The 20,711-nt window shown below is 41.8% G+C and overlaps 1 protein-coding gene across 1 annotated transcript in view; it reads left to right on the top strand.

Annotated features, from left to right (window-relative positions):
• Positions 1–8,895, top strand: part of BAIAP2L2 (BAR/IMD domain containing adaptor protein 2 like 2) — a 29,137-nt gene extending 20,242 nt beyond the window's left edge. Inside the window, exons 12-14 of the mRNA XM_014054955.2 lie at positions 63–249; positions 5,768–5,808; positions 8,683–8,895. Coding sequence (XP_013910430.2) covers positions 63–249; positions 5,768–5,808; positions 8,683–8,764 — 310 coding nt within the window. The 3' untranslated portion in view covers positions 8,765–8,895. The remainder of the gene's footprint in view (positions 1–62; positions 250–5,767; positions 5,809–8,682) is intronic.
• Positions 8,896–20,711: the final 11,816 nt, after the last annotated feature.

Here is a 20,711-nt window from a genome sequence, read left to right as displayed (position 1 = left end):
TGCTATATAAAACAGTATGTTTACTCATTTCCTTGTCAACTTTTTTCTCCTTTCTTGCTTAGAGGTTTCCCTCTGAGGAGCAGTCGTAGTGTGGACAATCTTCTAGATCAGTCTACTGCTTCAGCGCCAGATAATTATTGGCAGAAATCCAGTAGGCCTCAGTCTTCACTTTCTTCTCCATCTTCAGTGGGAGAAGGCACTCTTTCAAACAGCACATCTAATGCTGCAACTCCCAGCATGGGCTCCAAGGTAAAGCTTTATATGAATGAGTAATACTGCAGGATCTTTTCAGAACTCCAGATTTATTTACAGATCAATAAATTTGAATGAATGATGGTTTGCAGCAGATATCCTCAGCACGGCCTTCCAAAGGAGTTAGGAATGCATCCTGGTTGGAAACTCTGGTAGTTTGGGCCCCAACACCAGGTTGGAGAAACTTATTCTACAGGGATCTTAATGACATTTTTTAGTGCAGTAGAAGAGTTGGCTTGCGTTCAAATCATACAATTTCCTATGTTTACTGAAAATGTGCTAGAACCAACCTAGCTGCAGCTGCTTTGTAAATAAGGACAATCATATGATCACCCACATTAATTAGATTAATTAATTAATTAATTAGAGCATAAAAGGGTGGAAAACAAACACAATCTGGGCAACATTTTTGAATTGGTTTAAGTAGGAGTAGGCATTTTTTTTGGCAACCACTATATTGTAAAAATTAGCTTCCAGTTGTTTACTTCTCCCTCCAGCACCAAACAGCTCTGCAGGTAGCTTGATGTTGATTATGAGGCAGACATTGTGAACAAGAATGTTCTCCCCCACTGGGAACAAACAGCTTATGATGGGAAATGTTTTACTGGCCCTTCCCTTTGTTCTACTGTAGGGAGAAACTGGTGGGTAAGGTAGACCCAACATCTCCTGATTATCCCATACTACTTTTCTTATTAGAGACATTAGATGTTTCTCACTAGAGATTAGAGACGCAAAAGTAGAAATTAGGCTATGCATTAAAGGATGTAGTTGCTCATTTGGTAGAGTTTGGTGTACAAAAATAGTTACTCATCTACTGAATGTGGCACGCCAGTCTTCCCTGGAGTGAAAGTGGGGCAGTAATATAAGCATCCAGTTCAGGATAAGGTACTTCCAGAGTTTGAGGGCACAGCAAGTTATGCTTGATCATATCCCAAAGGTTGTAAAGCAGTGTTACATCATATCCTCAGTTGCATACCTGCAATTAAACTGAATATCAGGCTTGGAAGGGATACTGCTATGGGATATATGATAGCCATTAGATTGTGAAACTCACCAATTGAGGCAAAGAGAGCAGCTGCCTTAAAATAATATTTTAATATGAACTCTTTATTGGACCCATTGCATAAATTTACCATTGCACTGAAGACAATAAACATGGGCATTTATGGAAAGCACAATTAGTACTAGCAGGGAGAAGACACCCCCCACATACAGTACCCTTCCCACAAGATGTAGCAAGCCTGCATGAGATAGGAAGGCAGAGTTCATTAGTTACTCCTTGCTGTGGCCTAAAGTGAAAATTGCTCCCTTAAAGTTGTTGTTTCCACAAAGGGACAAATCTTGCGTGTTAGTTGTGTTCCCAAAATCACACCTAGTTTGACCCCAAATGGTTAAGGAATTTCCCTTTTCATACTCAGTGAATTCTGTCTGTCATAGTCTGTCCATAACCTCCCACAACTTCTCCAATTCTTCTTGATATATTAATTTACAGTCCCTACTATGAGGAAGTTTTCAACCTTTTTTGAAGCTGTCGTTCTCCTTCCTTTTTTTATGTAGAAGCATAACAACCCATCCTTCTTTGCTTCTATCCAGTTCCCCCTTCATTCATATCAATTTTGGTCCTCTGTTCTTCTGCCCCACCAGGAGAATCTCAGTCACTTCTCTTTCCCTTCTTAGGGTCCCTTCAGTTCTCTCCTCTTCTCCATGACATCCCAGCCTGATTTCTGGTGGCTCCGGGGCAGCAGCTCTTTCTGCTAACAGTAGGACCCTTGAGTGGTGAACATGGAATGGGATGGTGGTGATGGGAATTGGCCAGCTGGGGAGATGCCTTCCTTGGCTTTCTTTCTGGGTTGGGCACTTTGGAGTACCTCTTGCAAAGGGGTTTAATTTATAAAAGAATGCTAGTATTATGGTGGTCCCTGCCTTCAGAAATATAAAACAGTGTTGTTGTTTATTGTTTGCTGTGGATTGAGAATTAGGTTGTGTTCACATGAAGGGTTTAAAAAATGTGCTTCAGTGTTCTTTAATTGTGACATGAGGAAAGCAACATTTGAATTACCTATTTTACACTCCATTGTTTTTGAAAGCCACAGAAAGTAGAAAGTTTGTTGGTGGTCTAGAGTAATATTTCTCAACTTTGGCAGCTTGAAGATGTAGGGGCTTCAATTCCCAGAATTCCCCAGACAGCATGCTGGCTGAGGAATTCTGGGAATTGGAGTCCCTACACCTTCAAGTTGCCAACGTTGAAGAAACACTGAGATATTGACAGGAAGCATCCTCAGTGCCTTTCCTTCTGGAAAACAGTTTATGACTGATCCCACTGATGGCTACTTTGTAAATGGGGAACTCCACTCCGCCTAGGATGAGATCTTAAAATGCATCCTGGGCTCCTCAAAGTCCGAGGACTCATTTTTCCTTTAAAAGAGTTTGCATTGCCCACATTGAGTGCTTTTCTCAGGACTTGCAAGTGCTTCTGTAGGTAATTTTTCTTGGGATCACAAGGAAGGCCTTGCCTGACCCATCATGGGCTTTATCATCCTTCACACCTGTTCTTTAGAATTCAACAGTGATCCATGGATCTGAAGTGATGCATTTTGACTCACGTGCAGTTTGACCCCACAAATATATTTATCTGCTCATTAAAAGAATTCTGTGATTTCTTCAGATAAATTCACCAAACATATATGATTGGGAGGAGCACGCCTGAGCTTTCTGTTTCCATCTTAACATATGTGAACACTCCATAGAGAAGTGTTCTCCATATTTCTGAAAAATGAGGTTTATTTCCTGCTCATCACATCAAACATCAAAGCAAATACATTTTAAAACTTTGCAAGTTCTGAAAAGAAGATTCACCATAGTTTTTGGAGTATAAGATGCACTGGAGTATAAGACGCATCAAGATTTTAAAGAGGCAAAAACCTCTTTTGCACTCTGCAGATCTCCCAAAAACAGCTCATTTCTTTTGCGAAAATGCGTCGTTTTTTTGTCAAAAAAGGGCATGCATAACCTTTAGGAGCCTTATAGAGTGCTCCTGGGGGCTGGAGGGCAAAAACGAGCAAAAAACTGCCCATATTTTGCTCATTTCTGCCCTCCCCAGCCCCCAGGAGCACTCTGGAAGCCTCCTAAAGGCTATGCACGGCCATTTTGGTGAAGGGGGTGGGGTTTCGGGATGCCAAAAATGCTATATTCAGTGTATAAGATACACCCAGATTTTTACTCTCTTTTTTGAAGAAAAAGGGTGCGTCTTATATTCCGAAAAATATGGTATATTTCTTTATCTATCCAGGGTATATCTATTAAAAGACATGCCAACAACAAAGCTGGAAAAAACGGTAGCTGTAAAAACTTGGAGAGCAGTCACCCAAGAAAGATCAATCTGATTAAAACCACCCATTCTCCTGGAATGGTCCATAACATACTAAAGCACAAAAAGTATTACACTACACACATTATGTAAATTGTACAAAATTGAAATAAGCCCAGAATCTTGAGTGCACATATTGGAATAGCCATTAACCAAAGTATCCAGTGCTGTTCATGTGAACATATCCTTGGGTGTAGTGAGTGTTCTTTTTTGAAGTGTGTATATACGTCTCAACAAAGTGAAACGAGAAGGAAGTTGCTCACATAACCAAATCTCTCCACATAAAAAGCCAATATTTCTGGCTCACCTGTATTGTCTGTGAAACCATCTTTAATTTAATCCAGGGGTCCCCAAACTTGACAACTCCAGCCAGCTGGAGAATTCTGGGAGTTGAAGTCCAAAAGTCTTAAAGTTGCCGAGTTTGAAGACCTCTGATTTAATCTGTCATTTTAAAAATACTAAGCCCATGCAAAATTTGCACACAGTCCAGAAATTCCTGCTCACCGGCTCAGGGTTGACTCAGCCTTCCATCCTTCCGAGGTGGGTAAAATGAGGACCCAGATTGTTGGGGGCAATATGCTGACTCTCTGTAAACCGCTTAGAGAGGCCTGAAAGGCCTATGAAGCGGTATATAAGTCTACTGCTATTGCTATTGCTATTGCTATTTATGTGTCCCACCCCCTGTCCACATGTCTTTCAAGGAGAAAGGGTCCTTTATGCCCTTGTATCCTCCTTGTAAGAACAGCTGGGTTTTTCGTTTGTTTTTGCACATGATGTACACAAAACAAGAACGTGGATCAGGCAGGGGTATGTGCGTCCAAGTAATTCATTTTATTTCCTTCTTCCATAGTGTGGGGAAAATGTTATCCCTCTAGAACCTCCAGCAGTTTGGGGCAGGATTATGATTCACTGCTTCTTGTTCTTAGGATAGCAGGACCTGAAGGAATAGAAGAGAAGAGAACTCTTTATTGGCCAAGTGTGATTGGACACACCAGGAATTTGTCTTTGGTGCATATGCTCTCAACGTACATAAGGAGAATAAAAATACATTCATCAAGAATAAAATGATACAACACTTAGTGATAGTCAAGGTTACTAATAAGCTATCAAATCGTACTAGGAAACAAATAAAAACAATATAAATTGAAAGATACAAGCAACGTGGTTGTAGTAATAAGTGGGGAGAGATATATACTAGGAAGGAAGAGAAGAATAATAGTAATACATTCTTGGTAAATTATTGACAGAGTTGTGGGAATTAGTTATTAAGCAGAGTGATGGCATTCGGGGAAAAACTGTCCTTGTGTCTAGTTGTTCTGGTGTGCAGTGCCCTATAGTGTCGTTTGGAGGGTAGAAGTTGAAGCAATTTATGTCCAGGAAACTGAGACTAATCTTCAAAACTGTTTTTCATTGATTGAGGAATGCAAGAATAGAAGTGGCCTTAAAAAACGTAAAGACCAGTTTTGTTCTTCCTTTAAAAAAACGCTCTACATCTTTCCAAAGATGATAAAGGTCACATTTCTATTTGGGAAAGGTCATATCAGAGGTGGTATTTAGCAGGTTCGGACCAGTTCCGGAGAATTGGTAACGGAAATTTTGAGTAGTTCAGAGAACCGGTAAATACCACCTCTGACTGGCCCCACCCCATCTATTCTCAAACTCTTGAGTCCCAGCTGATCGGGAGGAAATGGGGATTTTGCAGTAACCTGCCTCTGAAGTGGGGAGAAACTGGCGATTTTACAGTATCCTTCCCCTGCCATGCTAACCAAGCCATGCCTACTGAACCGGTAGTAAAAAAAATGTGAATCCCACCACTGGGTGCTATGGTCCTACTGTTGGGACTTAGGTGGACTGGGGATGGATCTCTGGACTACCTGTTCATGCATACCGTGGAACGAAGCAGAGGTGGGGGTGTTCATTTGCCAGACAGCTGGGAAAGAAGATGGCTTGAGCAAAGTGTGTGATTAAATCACACCAGGGAAAGAGTCATATTGTGGATCCCTTGAGCCAAAAAGATACTAGCCTCATAGAAAAGCAGTTCTGGAGTCATCTGCGTGTATGCATTTGCTGTGTTCATGCTTTTTTCCTCTTCTGAATATTTATAAGGGGATTCCTTCCCAGCTTTAACATACTTTTGATTTATTGCAGAAGCCAGCAACACGGGATCATCCTCCAGAGCTCTTTCCCAGGTACACTTTCTCTAAATTTGAACTTAATGTCCATTTTTTCTTGAGTTATTTATTAAGATTCAAGAAATAACAAAGAAACATCTTTCTAGATACACTTTTTACGTCTGTTTAATGACAACTAACCTTCATACTATTGCAAATGCAACCACTTTGAAGTAAACCAAGATTTAGATCATTCAAAATTATCATTTATTTATATAATTAAATTCAGTTTAATTATTGTTTCAAACAGGAAACAAAATGGAGAGGTTGAGTATACATATAAAGAGTTGTTCAGGTGACCCAAATTGCACCAATGTCCATTTAATTAAAGAAGGTTCATTTTGCAAACTAATTTTACTTTAGTTTCTAAGAACTATTTCAGTGCTTGACTGGTCCAAGCCATTTTGCTATTTGAAAGTGGAGCAAAAGATGGGGGTTATGATCTAAAGCAGCCAAGAGGCAAAACATAAAATTAAAAATTAAAATTCCTACATGTCTTTCTCCCTTCATCTAGCAACAACATTTTATTAAGAATAAATAAAATTGTGTCTTTTAAGTAAGGGTTGCCTGCTCTGGAGTGCTAAAATCTGGAGGGCTATTAGAATGAACCCAACATTTTTAACCAATTCTCTGCTGCCACCTTGTGGCTGTCTAGCTCATTGGTAGCTGGAAGCATCTATAGCAGCCATGGTGAACCTTTTTTGGCTCGTGTGCCATAAGGGGGAGGGGGAGCACGGGGGGGGGTCGTGTGAGGAAGTGCCGCATCCATAATGCAACACACGGGTCCCCCCCAGTGCGCATGCTCGCATGAGAGGCACTCCCCCCATTTTTTGCATGCTTTTTTCGCCCTTCCCAGGCTCCAGAGGCTTTATAGAAGCCTGGGGAGGGCAAAAACAGCCTTTCCCGCCCTCCGGAGGCCCTCTGGAGGCTTCAGGGACCTTCAGGAGGCTTCCCTGAAGCCTCCGAAGGGCAAAAAATGACCCTACGAGCAAACCGGAAGTGGCTTCTGGTTTGCTCATAGGGTCCTTTTTAGACCCCCGGAGGCTTCAGGGAAGCCTCCTGAAGGTCCCTGAAGTCTCCGGAGGGCTTAAACCGACCCTATGAGCAAACCAGAAGTTCGTTCACGAACTTCCAGTTTGCCCATAGGGATGGTTTTTTGCACTCCGGAGGCATCAGGGAAGCTCCTGAAGTCTCCGGAGGGCCTCCGGGGGAGGCGGGGAGGCCCTTTTCGCCCTCCCCAGGCTCCTATAAAGCCTCCGAAGCCCGGGGAGGGTGAAAAATGGCTTTTAAAAAGGGTGAACTCAGTTGACAGGGCAACGCCTCACCATAGGTTCGCCATCCTGGATCTATATAAATGATGGAGTATGCACGCTTGTCTCGGCCGCAACCCATAAGAAGAGCTTACAGGTGGCATGTGCACACTGGAAAATGAACTTCCAGTTTCCAGCCCTCACATGCACACCCGCCAGCTAGCCTTCCAGTTACTGGTGCGCCTGCACCCACAAGGATCAGCTGGCTGGCATGCATGTTCACACCAGGAAACGGAAGACTGGTTCTTCCACTTTCTGGCACTGCTGCACGCACAAAGCCAGCTGATCATCGCGCGCACATGTGCCCCAGAAATCTAGAAGGGGAAGGGGTGATGGCGTGCGTGCCAGGCATCATGGCTCTGTGAGCCACCTTGGGCATGTGTGCCATAGGTTCGCCATCAGAGATCTCTATCCTGCTGATTGAAATAGCTGCTTTAACCTACCTAATGAATGGGATCCCTCTCCCTGTATCATCTTCTTCCACTGAAGATCGTCTCCAAATTCCTTCTAAAATGAAAGTGCCCTGCAACAAAACAATGAGCCTCATATTTCATGTAGGGATCCTTCTCCTTAAACATAAGTGTCCTAGCCACACTTTCAGTCTTTTTAGATTGGATTGTGGCTTTCTTAAATAGTGAGTTTCTTTAAATCAGGTTAAATGACTTAGCCTGCTGTATATTTTCATCTTCTGTCCTATTAAGGCTGCGGTTTTGCTCGTGATACTAATGTCACGATTATTATATTTGTTCACTCTCTTGGAAGCTAATGAATGAAGAGTACAGTACCATGGCTATAGGATTGCATTGTAAAATATTTATATCTCATGTTTTTCACTCCCTTGAAAGATTAGGCAAGATCAAATGCACCATTGTTTTGTATATGTGCGCTATAATTTTATGTTGTGGGATTTTTTTAAATTAAATGACCAGAATCACTTTCACCTATTTTCTAAACAATTGTCATTTATTGTATGGCTTGAGACTTGCTTAGTAAGAGCATCAGTTGCTGTTAAATCATTCTCTAATCTTAGAATTTGGGGGGTGTTAAAAAGAGAGACGGTTGACATGATAGCAATGTTTCAATATTTGAGTGGCTGCCACAAAGAAGAAGGAGTCAATCTATTCTCCAAAGCACCTGAAGGCAGAACAAGAAGTAGCAGATGAAAGCTTAAAAAAGAGAGATACAGCCTAAAAATAGAATAAATTTCCCATCAGTGCATTAATGTGTGAAATGGGTTGCCTTCAGAAGTTATGGGGGACTCCATCACTGGAGGTTTTCAAGACAACATTTGTCTGAAATAGCAAAAGGTCCTGCTTGAGCAGGGTGTTGGACTAGAAGACCCCCAAGGTCCCTTTCAGCTCTGTTATTTTATTCTAAATATGCATCAGGAACACCTTGAACTGTTAGAAAGCATTTCACAGCCAGCTGGCTATAAATGCCACAGGGATTTTCAGGAGGAATGGGTCACGGATACATTTCTTACACTTTAGTGCAGCATTTTTCAAACTTGACAACTTGAAGATGTGATGTTATCTTTTGTCCCAGTGATTGAACTCATTTCACTTCGTTTTCATCCATTTAGAGGTACCAACCCATTTGCCACTGTCAAGCTGCGACCAACTGTAACCAATGATAGATCAGCACCAATCGTCAGACGAAAATAATTTCATCATAACAATTATGCAACCGTGTCATTGTACACTTTATTGTTATTTCCCCCCCGTAAAAGATTTCAGTGTGTTTTTCAGTTGAATTGTACAGCTTATATCTTATATTAAAAGTGAAAAAATTCTGATTTCCCTTGGTCTGATTTATTTTACATCTCAAAAATGTGGCATTTTAACAAGGATATGCAGGCTTTTCACATCTACTGTATATGACATATAGGATGGGTGGGAGGGGTAGGGCAGGGTGGGAGAGGCCAGCCAGGGGTTATATTTGGGGCTTTGCCAAACTGGGCAGAATCCTAGCTAGAGAATCGCCCGAACCTGTGCGAACCCCCAGCAGTCCACACCTGAAAATAGACGTTTTGTTATAATTTTATTTAATGAAGCTGAAGGAACCTGGCTTGGCTGCTCAACCTGGTACTAATGTGGGGATCCAATGGACTGATGTACTTTTGAGATCCCTTAAATCCCCATGTGGATCTATCCTGCCAATATGTTACTTTCTGGGGTTGGGGATGGTGAATCTTTCTAAAAAGTGCTGTGGGATTCCTGTCTATATGTTGCTGTGGGGAAGGTTGGCCCTCGTGAAGACTAGAGACAATTTGGCTTATGTTTTAAAGATACTGTTGAAAGAAATGTCCTTATGGGTTCAGCTCCAAGTGGGGAAGAAGACACTGGAGACATGGAGGCTGCTTGGAAAGATGGTTTATTGTTGGACAGGGCCACATGGCTTGAGCCCTGTATAGAAAAGGTGATCACATGTTTCAATGTAGGTGGAGAAGAAGAGAAGGGCTGAGGAAGGGGCTTGCTAGGCTTTTTATACCCTGTTTAGTCCCACCTCTCTGTTTCCTGTTCCTGTGTAAGAAAGATATTCTGATTGGTTGTCAGACTCCCATGGTGCCATGCAGGGGGCTACTCTCTAGGCTGTTTTGAATACAGGTATGAGTTCTCAGATGCCATGTGGAGAGTTGAGTAATATCCCTTCCCCCTACAGCTGCAGTGGGGAAGTCTTTATTATGTAAAATGGGCTAGCCTGGCCTTCTCAATGGCCTATTGACAAAGTGTGGATGGGCAGGAAGCTACAGGCAACTATTCTGTCTTTTAAAGCATGTTTCTTTCTTTTCACATCCAGAGAAATATTCTGCCTTTTCAATATTTCCTAGGATATTTCATTTTTCTGGGAGAGGGCTGGATGATAACTTCCCACAATACCTAGAGAACCAAAATTGTGCAGATGCCTGGAATAAAAACCTGTTTGCCAAACCAGCAGACCCATCTTACTAGTGATTTTCATTTCATCAATCTTTCATCCTTTATGGTCAATTCATATTTTCCCATGCTTGTGTGAATATAACCAACACTGCACCATCTGCCTTCACAAGGAAAGGTAGCTGTGATACAACTCCCAAGGTTTGTACGAATATGAAAAACGAGAACATTGAACTAAGTTGAAAATCTCACCCAATATTATCAAAGTAACGTTTGAACATTGAATCCAGTCATAATAATTTTAATGTCAATAATGTGGGGTATCTTTAGGAAACAGGTGCCAGCGGGGCTGACGTCCAGGTTCCTTGTCTGCTGTTTAAGCTAATAGCCACCAGGTGGCAGCACAGGCTAGCAGTCAAAGGGCCTTGTATTTTTTTTTTTTTTTGATGTATTTTTTTGTAAATATCCTGCCTGAGCCCTGTTGTTGGAGTGGATGAGTTAGCAACTAATATAATTAGCCTAGAATATTGCCTTGAATCAGTTCAGGCTCTTGAGTTAAAATATCTATTGGCCTTTTTCTGATATACAAGTGATATTCGTGCCTTCTCTTCATGAGGAAGTCCTCATGTTATCCTTGTTATCTTCCTTCCTAATTCACCCGAATCATTGCCACGTACAGTTGCCATGACTGGTACGAGTGTGCCACTGGTTATAGGCAAGAGAAGTGGTGAGTTTTCTCCTCCAGCTTTGCTGCTATTAACAATTTAACAGTAACAGAATTAGAAGGGATCTTGGAGGTCATCTAGTCCAACCCCCTGCTCATGCAGGATACCTATACTAGGTTTACTGCCAAACTGCCGACCTTTCGGATTGACAAGCTCAGTGTCTTAGCCACTGAGCTATTCATCTTCAGCACAGCACTATCAGCAGGGAAAACATCCACTTTTGCCAGAAATAAGACTTGATGGCCTCTCCTTGAAGTCCCCTAGGCTTAAACATTCCATCGGACATCTCCCAAGTTAAAATAATGGGAACCAAAGAAAGATATGAGAAGACCTTGGACAGAAATAGCTTCAGAGAGGAGGGAGAGCCACATTCTGCCTCTCCCACCTGATATTTTATTGCTCTGGACTTTAAAAATGTTTCCATCCCTTCTGCCTAGATAAGTCTTATATATTTTTGTCTTTTTTACTACAGTGCCTACAATGCCACACTGAAGTGACAAATTTAGAAAAAAGGTAGAGGGAAGATGGAGTGTCTCTCCCAAGTGCTGTTATGATAGGATTGCATTAGTTCTTTGGCATGAAATAGAAACAGGTCTGCCCAAGCACAGCATAAATATTGATCTTCTCTGTGTTCCTAAACTGTAATCCTAATCTTTCACTATCAGTACAGTCCTAACCAAAACTAGATATCAATAGTCATCCATTTACATCAGCATTGTTTCCATAGTTTTCATAGTTTTACACCCACCATAGTTTTCATATCTAGGCAGGGGGGTGGGTTCCTGCCAGTTCTAACCTCTTCTATAGAAGAGGTTCCACAAATCTACAGTGCCGTTTAGAACTGGTTCCAGCTCCCTTCCCCTGCCTGTCTGCACATCATCAAGGTGAAGAGCGAGAGGAGGAATTCTGGGAGTTGAAGTCCACAAGTCTTAAAGCTGTCCAGTTTGAATACCCCTGGGTGTTTTTTTCTAAAGGGCTAGGGGTGCAAGGGTCTTGTAACTTGGCAGCTTTAAGACTTTCATGCTTCAAATGCCAGAGTTTCTGAGCCAACATTTTAGTTGCTAAGCAAGAGTGTTATTAAGTGAGTTTCACCACATTTTACAAGTTGGCCATGCCCACCCAGTCACATGGCTGGGAAGCCACTCCCACTCAGTCACACGGCCGGCAAACCGCTCCCACCCGGTAACATGTCCAGCAAGCCACTCCCACAAAGCAGGCCACACCTACAGAAGAGGTTCTAAAAAAAATTGAAACCCACCACTGCATCTAGATTAACTTCCATTATAGGCAGTCCTCAACCTAAAACCATTTGCAGTTACAACAGCTCTAAAAAAGTGATTTACAACTGGTCTTTGCACTTAAGACCGTCAAAACATCTGCATGGCCTCATGGTCAAAATTTGGGTGCTTGGCAACCAACATATATTTACAATGGTCACAATATCCCAGGGTCATGTAATTGTGTCTTTTCCAGAAACCTTCTGACAAGCAAAGACAATGGGATTGGATTCACTTCATTTCCATGTGATTTAAGTACCGTATTTTTCAGAGTATAAGATGCACCTCCCCCCCCGTAAAAGAGCATGGAAATGTTGGTGCATCTTATACACTGAATACAACCATTTTTGGCCTCCTGAAGCCCCATCCCCGCATCCTATTTTTGCAAAAAACGGGCCATTTTTTTGCAAAAACGAGGGCATTTTTGCCTTCCCGCAGCCCCCAGGAGCACTCTGCAGGCTTCAGCAGGACTGGGGGAAGGCAAAAATGCCCCCGTTTCTTGCCCGTTTTTCACAAAAACGGGGGTGTTTTTGCCTTCCCCAAGCCCTGCTGAAGCCTGCAGAGTGCTCCTGGGGGCTGGGGAGGACAAAAACTTTTTTTCTTACTTACCTCTTCGAAATCTCGGTGCGTCTTATACACCTTATGGCCTGAAAAATACAGTATCAACTGCAGTGATTCACTTAACCACGGCAAAAAGGTTATAAAATCAGTCTGACTCACTGAACTGCCTTGCTTAGCGATGGAAATTCTGCTCCCAATTGGGATCATAAATTGGGGACTACCTATATTCACTCTCACCCATCCAAAATCCTGCTGCAGCATTTCCACTGTTCTCCACTAACTGCAAGCAGAGAAGGAGTGATGCTTGTTGGGAATGTCTCCCAACAAATATCATAGATATTAAAACTAAAGCAAGCGAGACATGATGGAACTTTGAGAGCTGACACAAGCGACACTGCAGTCCCATTGTCTGAAACTGCCCCGCCAGAAGTGATCGGAAACATCATCCTCCAGGTTCTAGCTGGAGGAGAAGTTCAAAAGTATTTTCATAACTGAAAGGACTGGAAACTGCTAAAAGATCCAGCAGTGTCAGCGGAAGTGTATTATCCCATTCCTCCACTATAGGGGGGAACACAATATCCAAATCGACAGTTCAGATGGCGAATACAGACAGACAGACAGCATTTACCTCCCTTTGCCCTCTCTCTTGTCACACAAGCATTCCCCTTGTCCATCCACCTGTATGGAGTTTGGTTTCTACTTCAGTTGAGCAGGGTAAAACACCTGTCAGTCACCCTTTAAACCTAGTTTAATTGAAAATATGCCTGGCTTTCATGGTCAGAGGTTGCTCGTTTTGATCAGGAAAGCTTGTTTTGCCTTCCCCAGAAAAGCCTACATTTCAAGGCCTCGTGTGGGCCTCCACATAAACGCGGCATTGTTTCAGGAGCTTGCATAGGCGGGAGGGAAGAGGGGGAGCAGAGAGACCTGTTGTGGCTCTTTCAGCCGATTAGCCTTATTAAAAGAAATTAAGCCCAGTTTTCAAGCTGCCTTTCCTACCTGGGCTCTTAGTCCGTTTCTATGACAGGAATGTCTGGGTAAAGGAAGGGGGTGAAGGTGAGAATGAAGTTAAGAAGCTTAGCAGCTTAAAAGCCAAGATCTTTCACTTCTGCAAGGGTAGGTATTAAAAGTCCGTGGGCTCACTGGTGAAAGGTGAGGGCCAGTTTATAGGAAGGATCTAGTCTCACTCCCACTTACTTTTTTACTACTTTTCCCTTTTAATATTGTGCCACAGAATCCTTTCCTAAGTGTTTACTTTTAAGGATAGAGCTTTCCCGCCTGCTGGATCAACTGATTATGTGCCATCAAATTGGTATCAACTCTAAGTGACCATATAAATGGATTTCCTCCATAATGATTGGTCCCTAACCTTCCAATAGTGCACCTACTATGGCTTTATTATTTGATTCTGTCCCCTTCGATGTTGGTCATCTACACATCTTAAAGTTGCTAAGACTGAGAAGCACAGGGATCGATTAAGGCAGTGGTCTCCAACCTTGGCAACTTTAAGACCTGTGGACTTCAACTCCCAGAGTTCCTCAGCCAGTTCCTCTGAGAGTTGAAGTCCACAAGTTTTAAAGTTGCCAAGGTTGGAGACCACTGGATTAAGGTACCTGCATGAGTCCCAAGCTAAGAGAAAATGAGGAGAAGTTGGGGCACAACTGTCAGAACAGTCTCGTCTCTGAAGTTGTTTTTGGAAAGAGGTGAAGGTTTTCCTCTTTCAACAGACTTAAGGAATGGTACTGAACTTTGGACCTGGCCATTTTTCTTTTGCTGAGCCTTGCTTAAGTTTCATGGTTTTTAGGTTGATTTTATGGTTCTTATGTTTGGAGACATTGTTTATACTGAATTACCCAGGGAATATTGGTTCCATATTGTGAAATAAATATATACAATGTATTTAAAGAATATAGTATTGCTCAAGATTTTTTCTTTAAAAAAAAAAACCACGGCGGGAGGAGGTGGAAGGAGAGAGAGAGAGAGAGAGAGAGAGAGAGAGAGAGAGAGAGAGAGAGAGAGAGAGAGAGAGAGAGAGAGAGAGAGAATAATTTTCAGGTTCAGCAATCCTCAAAAGTCAAGCATGCTTGAAGCTAAAGAAATTTTAAAATTTTCTAAATTTATGATCAGTCTTATACATGTCTCATGATTTTCTTTCATTCATGGGATCTTTAAGCACATTTAATGTTCTATCATAGCAAGGTGTACTGACGTATAACATGAAAGAGTTTATGTGTTGATAGAATCATTACTTTACTTATCTTGGCTTTAGCCTTTAGTTAAATGAGGAAAATCAGATAAATGTTGGGAATTATTATTTTATTTATCTTTCTTTTATTTGCGGGAGTTGGGGGCGGGGGAAGAAGAAAATAAATCAAGTGCAAAAATGGTGTGGAAGTGGAGTTGTGCCTTGAGGTGATTATCTGATGCTTCTTGTATCCAGGTAATAGATATGAACTCCTTTGGTAATTCGACAGTGCTCTGAATTTGAGTTCCACATCTTGCCTTTTTTTGGGGGGGGGGGGTCTGTAGCTTGTTGTTTCCTCTCAGTGCCATATTACTTTACTGTATCATATTAGCAACACTAGTGCATCTTCTTTATATTTCACTAGCGGGATAAACTCGCGTTGCCTGGGTACTTATTTATCCTAATTAGGTTGGTGCCCCTTGTGGAGTACTGTGAAGCCATGGCAACTCCACTGTGCTGTACAGTAGATGCCATCTTAGGGCACAACAGGCTGTATCCTAACACTATCATACTAATGCACACTATCACTGTCAAAAGTACTGTGATTTGACAAGATAGATATAATTCATTCCTTTTTGTTTTAGCAGCCAAGGCGTTCCAGAGCTGGAACACACAGACACACACACACACACAGACACACACACACACATACTGAGGGGTGTTAGGAGTGCCTTACCCCCACAGTATTTGTTTCCAGAGAGTAAGTCATCTGTGTACCAAGTTTGGTTGAAATTGCTCGAGGCATTCCAGAGTTATGCAGGAACATACACACACACACAGCCATTTATATATAGATAGATTAGTTTATCCTAGTCTGATGAACCCAAACTAATCCCTCAAATAGTGCAGGAAATCTTCTAGAGCAGAAATCCTTAACGAGTCCTTCCGCCTTCTGCTGTTTTCTCTTTTTGGGGAAAAACAGAATTCCTCAGAGGATTCTGGCCCAATTATAAATCTTTTCATTCCCGTTGGCTGGGAAAGCCTCTTAAAAATAGTGAAGTGTTTTCTTTCTGCGAAAGCAACTTCTGCTTCTTTAGCACTTTCACAACATAAGCAGTTGCTGACCCACATCCATTCACTTTGAACAGCTTGGTCCTTGAACCCCAGGGCAATCTGGAGGAGCCAAGCTAGAAGCCATTTAGATTATTACTACTCTTGGCCATTGAAACTTTGAAATCCCAGCTTGAAGAAAAACTTTTGCTGGCTAGAAAACTGTAAACAGAAGGCTTCTTCCAGGAGTTATATTATCGTGGTCTGAGCCGGTTAAAGAAATATCCCTTCCTTTCTTCCTCAAACTATACCTGGCTGAAAAAGAGGATTCTCAAAGGTGTTGGTCTCCTTGGGAAGGAAAGTTTCCAGGTCTGTATATTTATATAGGTAAAACTGTATTACGACAATGTAAGATGAATGTACTGTTGTATCTGTTGTCGTTAATTTTGATTTTTTTTAAAAATTGATTACGTGCCATCAAGTTGGGGTCACCTCTTGGTGACCACATAGGTAGATGTCCTCCATGATGATCTGTCCCTAGCCTGGTCTTCCAGGTCTTCTAGCTGTGCACTCACAGCCACAATAACCGAGTCCATTTCACCTTGCTGTGCAATGGAAGATGTCCAACTAATTTTCATTAAACCTAAGTGCTAATCTGATATCTTAGTAAACTGTTCAAGGTGTGTCAGTAAAAACCAAATTAATTTGCCATAAAAGCTTTTGAATCTGGTTGTTGTTGCCTTGTTAAACTTTGAAAAAGAAAATAATTTAATAACAGCCCCCCCCCCTATTTTTACACATTGCTGCTATATGACTTCAAATGCACAACTCTCTAATTTCCTTGGATGTAGGAATGAAGAACTTTCTTAGCTTGTGGATTCTGCTGTACAGAAATGTGTACATATACCATTTATTGCCCTGAGAATAAATTCTCTAACTCTTGAATCCATTCATCTTTAAGACATTTAACTTTTTATCTACATACACGTACAAGGCAGCAGCAAAGAGAAGGCATGCAAACTTCATGCACACCCTAAACTATAGCTATGTTCCCATCAATCAATCTTGTTGTTCTGAATTAATTAATGTCACTAAGCTAAGAAAATTCTTCAGCTATAGTTTTATTCAGGGATAACCATTTTTTTCTGGTGATTTGCCTTCTAGTTTGTTTTATACAGTAACAGGTGTAGCAATGAAAAAAACCCTCTGTGTGCTGATTGTTGAAGTTATTGAAAATATATGACTTACAACCATAGAAAAAAAAGTAGATGTGTATGCTTGTGTGTATTCATTTAGAAAGATGATATAGGGAAGGAATATAACTCAGTAGTGGGACTTACCTATTCCCAGGTAGTAAATATTGAAAAAGATTATTGAGAAATAGATGGATAAGTGAGTTGATATTGTATATAATGAGATCTGTTTTTTGAAAATGCATGGCTAACAATCCAGTTACATTCCTGCATTATGTCAGTATATGGAGCAATCTCCCATGGTCTTATTTATACAGTTAGTCCTTGACTTACAACAGTTCATTTAGTGACCATTCAAAGTTACAATGGCACTGAAAAGTGACATGATCATTTTTCATACTTACGACCATTGCAGCATTTCCATGGTCATGTGATCAAAATTCAGATGCTTTGCAATGGGTTTGTATCACTGCAATGTCCTGGGGGTCATGTGATCAGCTTTTGGCAATTTCTGACAATGGGGAGGCCAGATTCACTTAACAACTGTATAACTAAGTTAGTGTTCTGACTAGGCTTCCTGAGAAAGCATAAATCACAAACTTAGTCCCCAAACCCCTCTTTCATTTAGACAGCTGTGAATTATGGTCATTCACAGACATCCTGTGAAGATTCCGACAGATGTCTGCTCCAGCTGACACAGCCTTTCAGGATAATGTGGAAACTTTATCTCCCTTGAAACGCTGCCAGAGGCCTAATTGCCAATTAGTTTTGCAAGGCCAAATGTAGCACAGAGTCAAACAGGACTTCTCAGAGCTCAGAGGACTACCGGTATTTATATTTAATTGTTTTTTTTTATTGTTTTAGATTTGTTTTTCAATCTTTGTTTAATGTATATTCACCCAGAGTCTAGCCTGTGAGATCAGTGGCTATATGAATTTGATAAATAAAATATCAAGATGATTGGAAATCCATTGCAAGCATCCACAAAGGAAGGCAAACAAACAAAAACAAAACAAAATCCCAGAGGCGAATGGCTGATGCATATACTGCCATGTTTAAAAAAGCCTATGCTATGATAGAGTTTTGCCTTCAGGGTAAGCTTCAGAGGTTGTATTCTGTTGGCCTGAACTGGTAGCGGAAATCGCGGGTGGGCCTGCCCGCCCATCCACCTTGGCTCTATGCTATCCTGTTTAGCCACCTTTTTTTAGCCAAAGCGCATGTGCGGAAGGCTGAGCGCATGCACGGATAGGGCACGTGCAAGTGAAGTGTGCATGCGCTCACACCTGCAAACTGGTAGGGAAGATAAACGAATACCACCCCTGGTCAGCTCCATAAATATTGGAGCAACTTAATCAGTGGTGGGTTTCAAAAATTGTTCGAGCCTACTCTGTGGGTGTGGCCTCCTTTGTGGGAGTGGCTTGCCACCCATGTGACCAGACGGGAGTGGCTTGCCGGCCATGTGACCGGATATGAAGATGCCGACGACACTTGAAGGAACCTCCTTAAATTACCTCACACACAGCACTGGCATGCATAAGAATTTGATGTAAACTTGTTTTTTAAAAGGCATCTTTGGTTTGCGTTAAAACAACTTCAACACATGCAATGTTCTGATTGCACCACAAATGCAGTAGTCATCCTTACCTTTCACAGAGGCACTGAGTTTTATAAATATGAGCATGATAGTGTAGAATAATCATATCCAAGGACCAGTGGTGGGTTTCAAAAAATTTTGGAACCTCTTCTGTAGGTGTGGCCTGCTTTCCGGGTCCACTGGTGGAACCTCTTCTAACCAGTTCGGTAGATTTGACGAACCGGTTCTACCGAATAGGTGCGAACTGGTAGGAACCCACCTCTGAACTTAATACTTCAAACTGGGAATCAGGTTTGAAGATCTGAACGGCAAATGTGAAAAAAAAAAAAGAAAACCCCCAAAGGCTGTTTAAAATAGCTATTAGTGGAGCAATGAATGCTACCCAAAACCGATTTCCATGCGAGAGAGGCTATCACTGTGAAGTTTCTATCTTTACTCTGGCTAGCATTACTAATTTGATTTTTATGTGTGCTTTTTCAGTCTGTGGGTCTTTATTTAAACAGTTCAGGAAAAAGAAAAAAATAAGAAAAAAAAAGAAAGGAAAAAATAAGCAAGCAGGCAAAACAACAGCCAACAGCAGAACTATTAGGTAACTGAGGGCTTCTTGTTCTATGGGTAATCCTCGACTTCTGACCACAATTGAGTCAAAAATTTATGTTGCTAAGCAAGACAGTTAAGTGAGTTTCCCCGCATTTTGCGACCTTTTTTTGGCATGGTTGTTAAGTGAATCCCTACAGTTGTTAAGTTAGTAACATGGTTATTAAGTGACTCTGGCTTCCCCATTGACTTTGCTTGTCAGAAAGTCACACAAGGAAATGAGATTGAAGGAAGACGCCTCCCCTCTCCTAGAAGAATGAAATATTTTGAGAAATATTAAAAAGGCAGAATATAGCATTTTCCTGCATGAGAAATGGAGAAACATCCTCTTGAAAAGCAGCCCCCACCTTTCTTAATAGCCCCCAGATGATATTTTTTTGCCCATTAGGAAAGACTGGGCCATCCTACCTACAAAAAACCCTTCATCTCCAGGACAGGGGTGGGTTCCGGCTTCTATAATTGCCGGTTCACTCAGGGACGTGCTTTGGGCGGGCGCTTGCTTGCGTGATGCATGCACAGTAGTAAAAAAGTTGCTTCTGTGCATGCGGAGAAGTAAAAAACAAGATGGCGGTGCCTAGGGCGCCACCAATAGAACCAGTTTGGGGGCATGGCCAACCGAGTTACTACTTACTCGGCCGAACCAGTCTGAATTGGTAGGAACCCCTCTCTGCTTCAGAATGATGGGATTAAGACATGTCTGTCCAGGACATAATAGGATTAACCCACTAGCAGCAGAGCTCACTACATTGCACAATTTTCTAGGGACATTGCATCAGAGTCCAAACCTCAACCAAATCTGGGAGCTCAGATACCCAGCTATGACCTCTACAACAGTCAATAGAATACATGTTCTTGCACAGGAACAGGAAGTTCAAGTGCAAAGCCCAAGAGAAGGTATAAATAATCCCCCACTCTCAACTCCATGTGGTCAGCTGCCCAGGACCTCAAACCCATCTGGTTTTGCTCCACCAATAAACCATCTTGGTGTCATCTAAACCAAGGTGGAGCAGTGGTTAAATGCAGCACTGCAAGCTACTGCTAGATCACCAGTTCAGCGGTTCAAATCCCACCGGCTCAGGGTTGACTCAGCCTTCCATCCTTCCGAGGTGGGTAAAATGTGGACCCAGATTGTTGGGGGCAATATGCTGACTCGCTGTAAACCGCTTAGAGAGGGCTGAAAGCCCTATGAAGCGGTATATAAGTCTACTGCTATTGCTATCTTTCCAATCATCCTCCATGTTTCCAGTGTCTTTCTCTTGGCTTGGAACTGAACCAGGTGGACGTTTCTTCCAACAACATGACTCAGGGATGCTGCAACCATCATAAATACATGCCAGTTGCCAAGCATCCAAATTTTGATCATGTGACCACAGGGATGTTGCAACAGTCATGAGTGTAAAAAAGATAAATCATTTTTTTCCAGTGCCATTGTAACTTTGAACGATCACTAATTAAATGGTTGTTAAGTCAAGGACTACCTGTACAATAATCTTGATAGTGGCCAGCAAGGTTTGTGATGATAACATAATTAGATGCAGAGGGTTAATTTTCCCAGT

This window comes from Thamnophis sirtalis, unplaced genomic scaffold (assembly GCF_051295495.1).
Source record: "Thamnophis sirtalis isolate CommonGarterSnake01/CBP01778 unplaced genomic scaffold, rThaSir2_p1.2 scaffold_9, whole genome shotgun sequence".
Taxonomy (NCBI): Eukaryota; Metazoa; Chordata; class Lepidosauria; order Squamata; family Natricidae; genus Thamnophis; species Thamnophis sirtalis.
The sequence above is the reverse complement of the archived record's forward strand: the minus strand, read 5'-3'. Positions and strand labels throughout refer to the sequence as shown.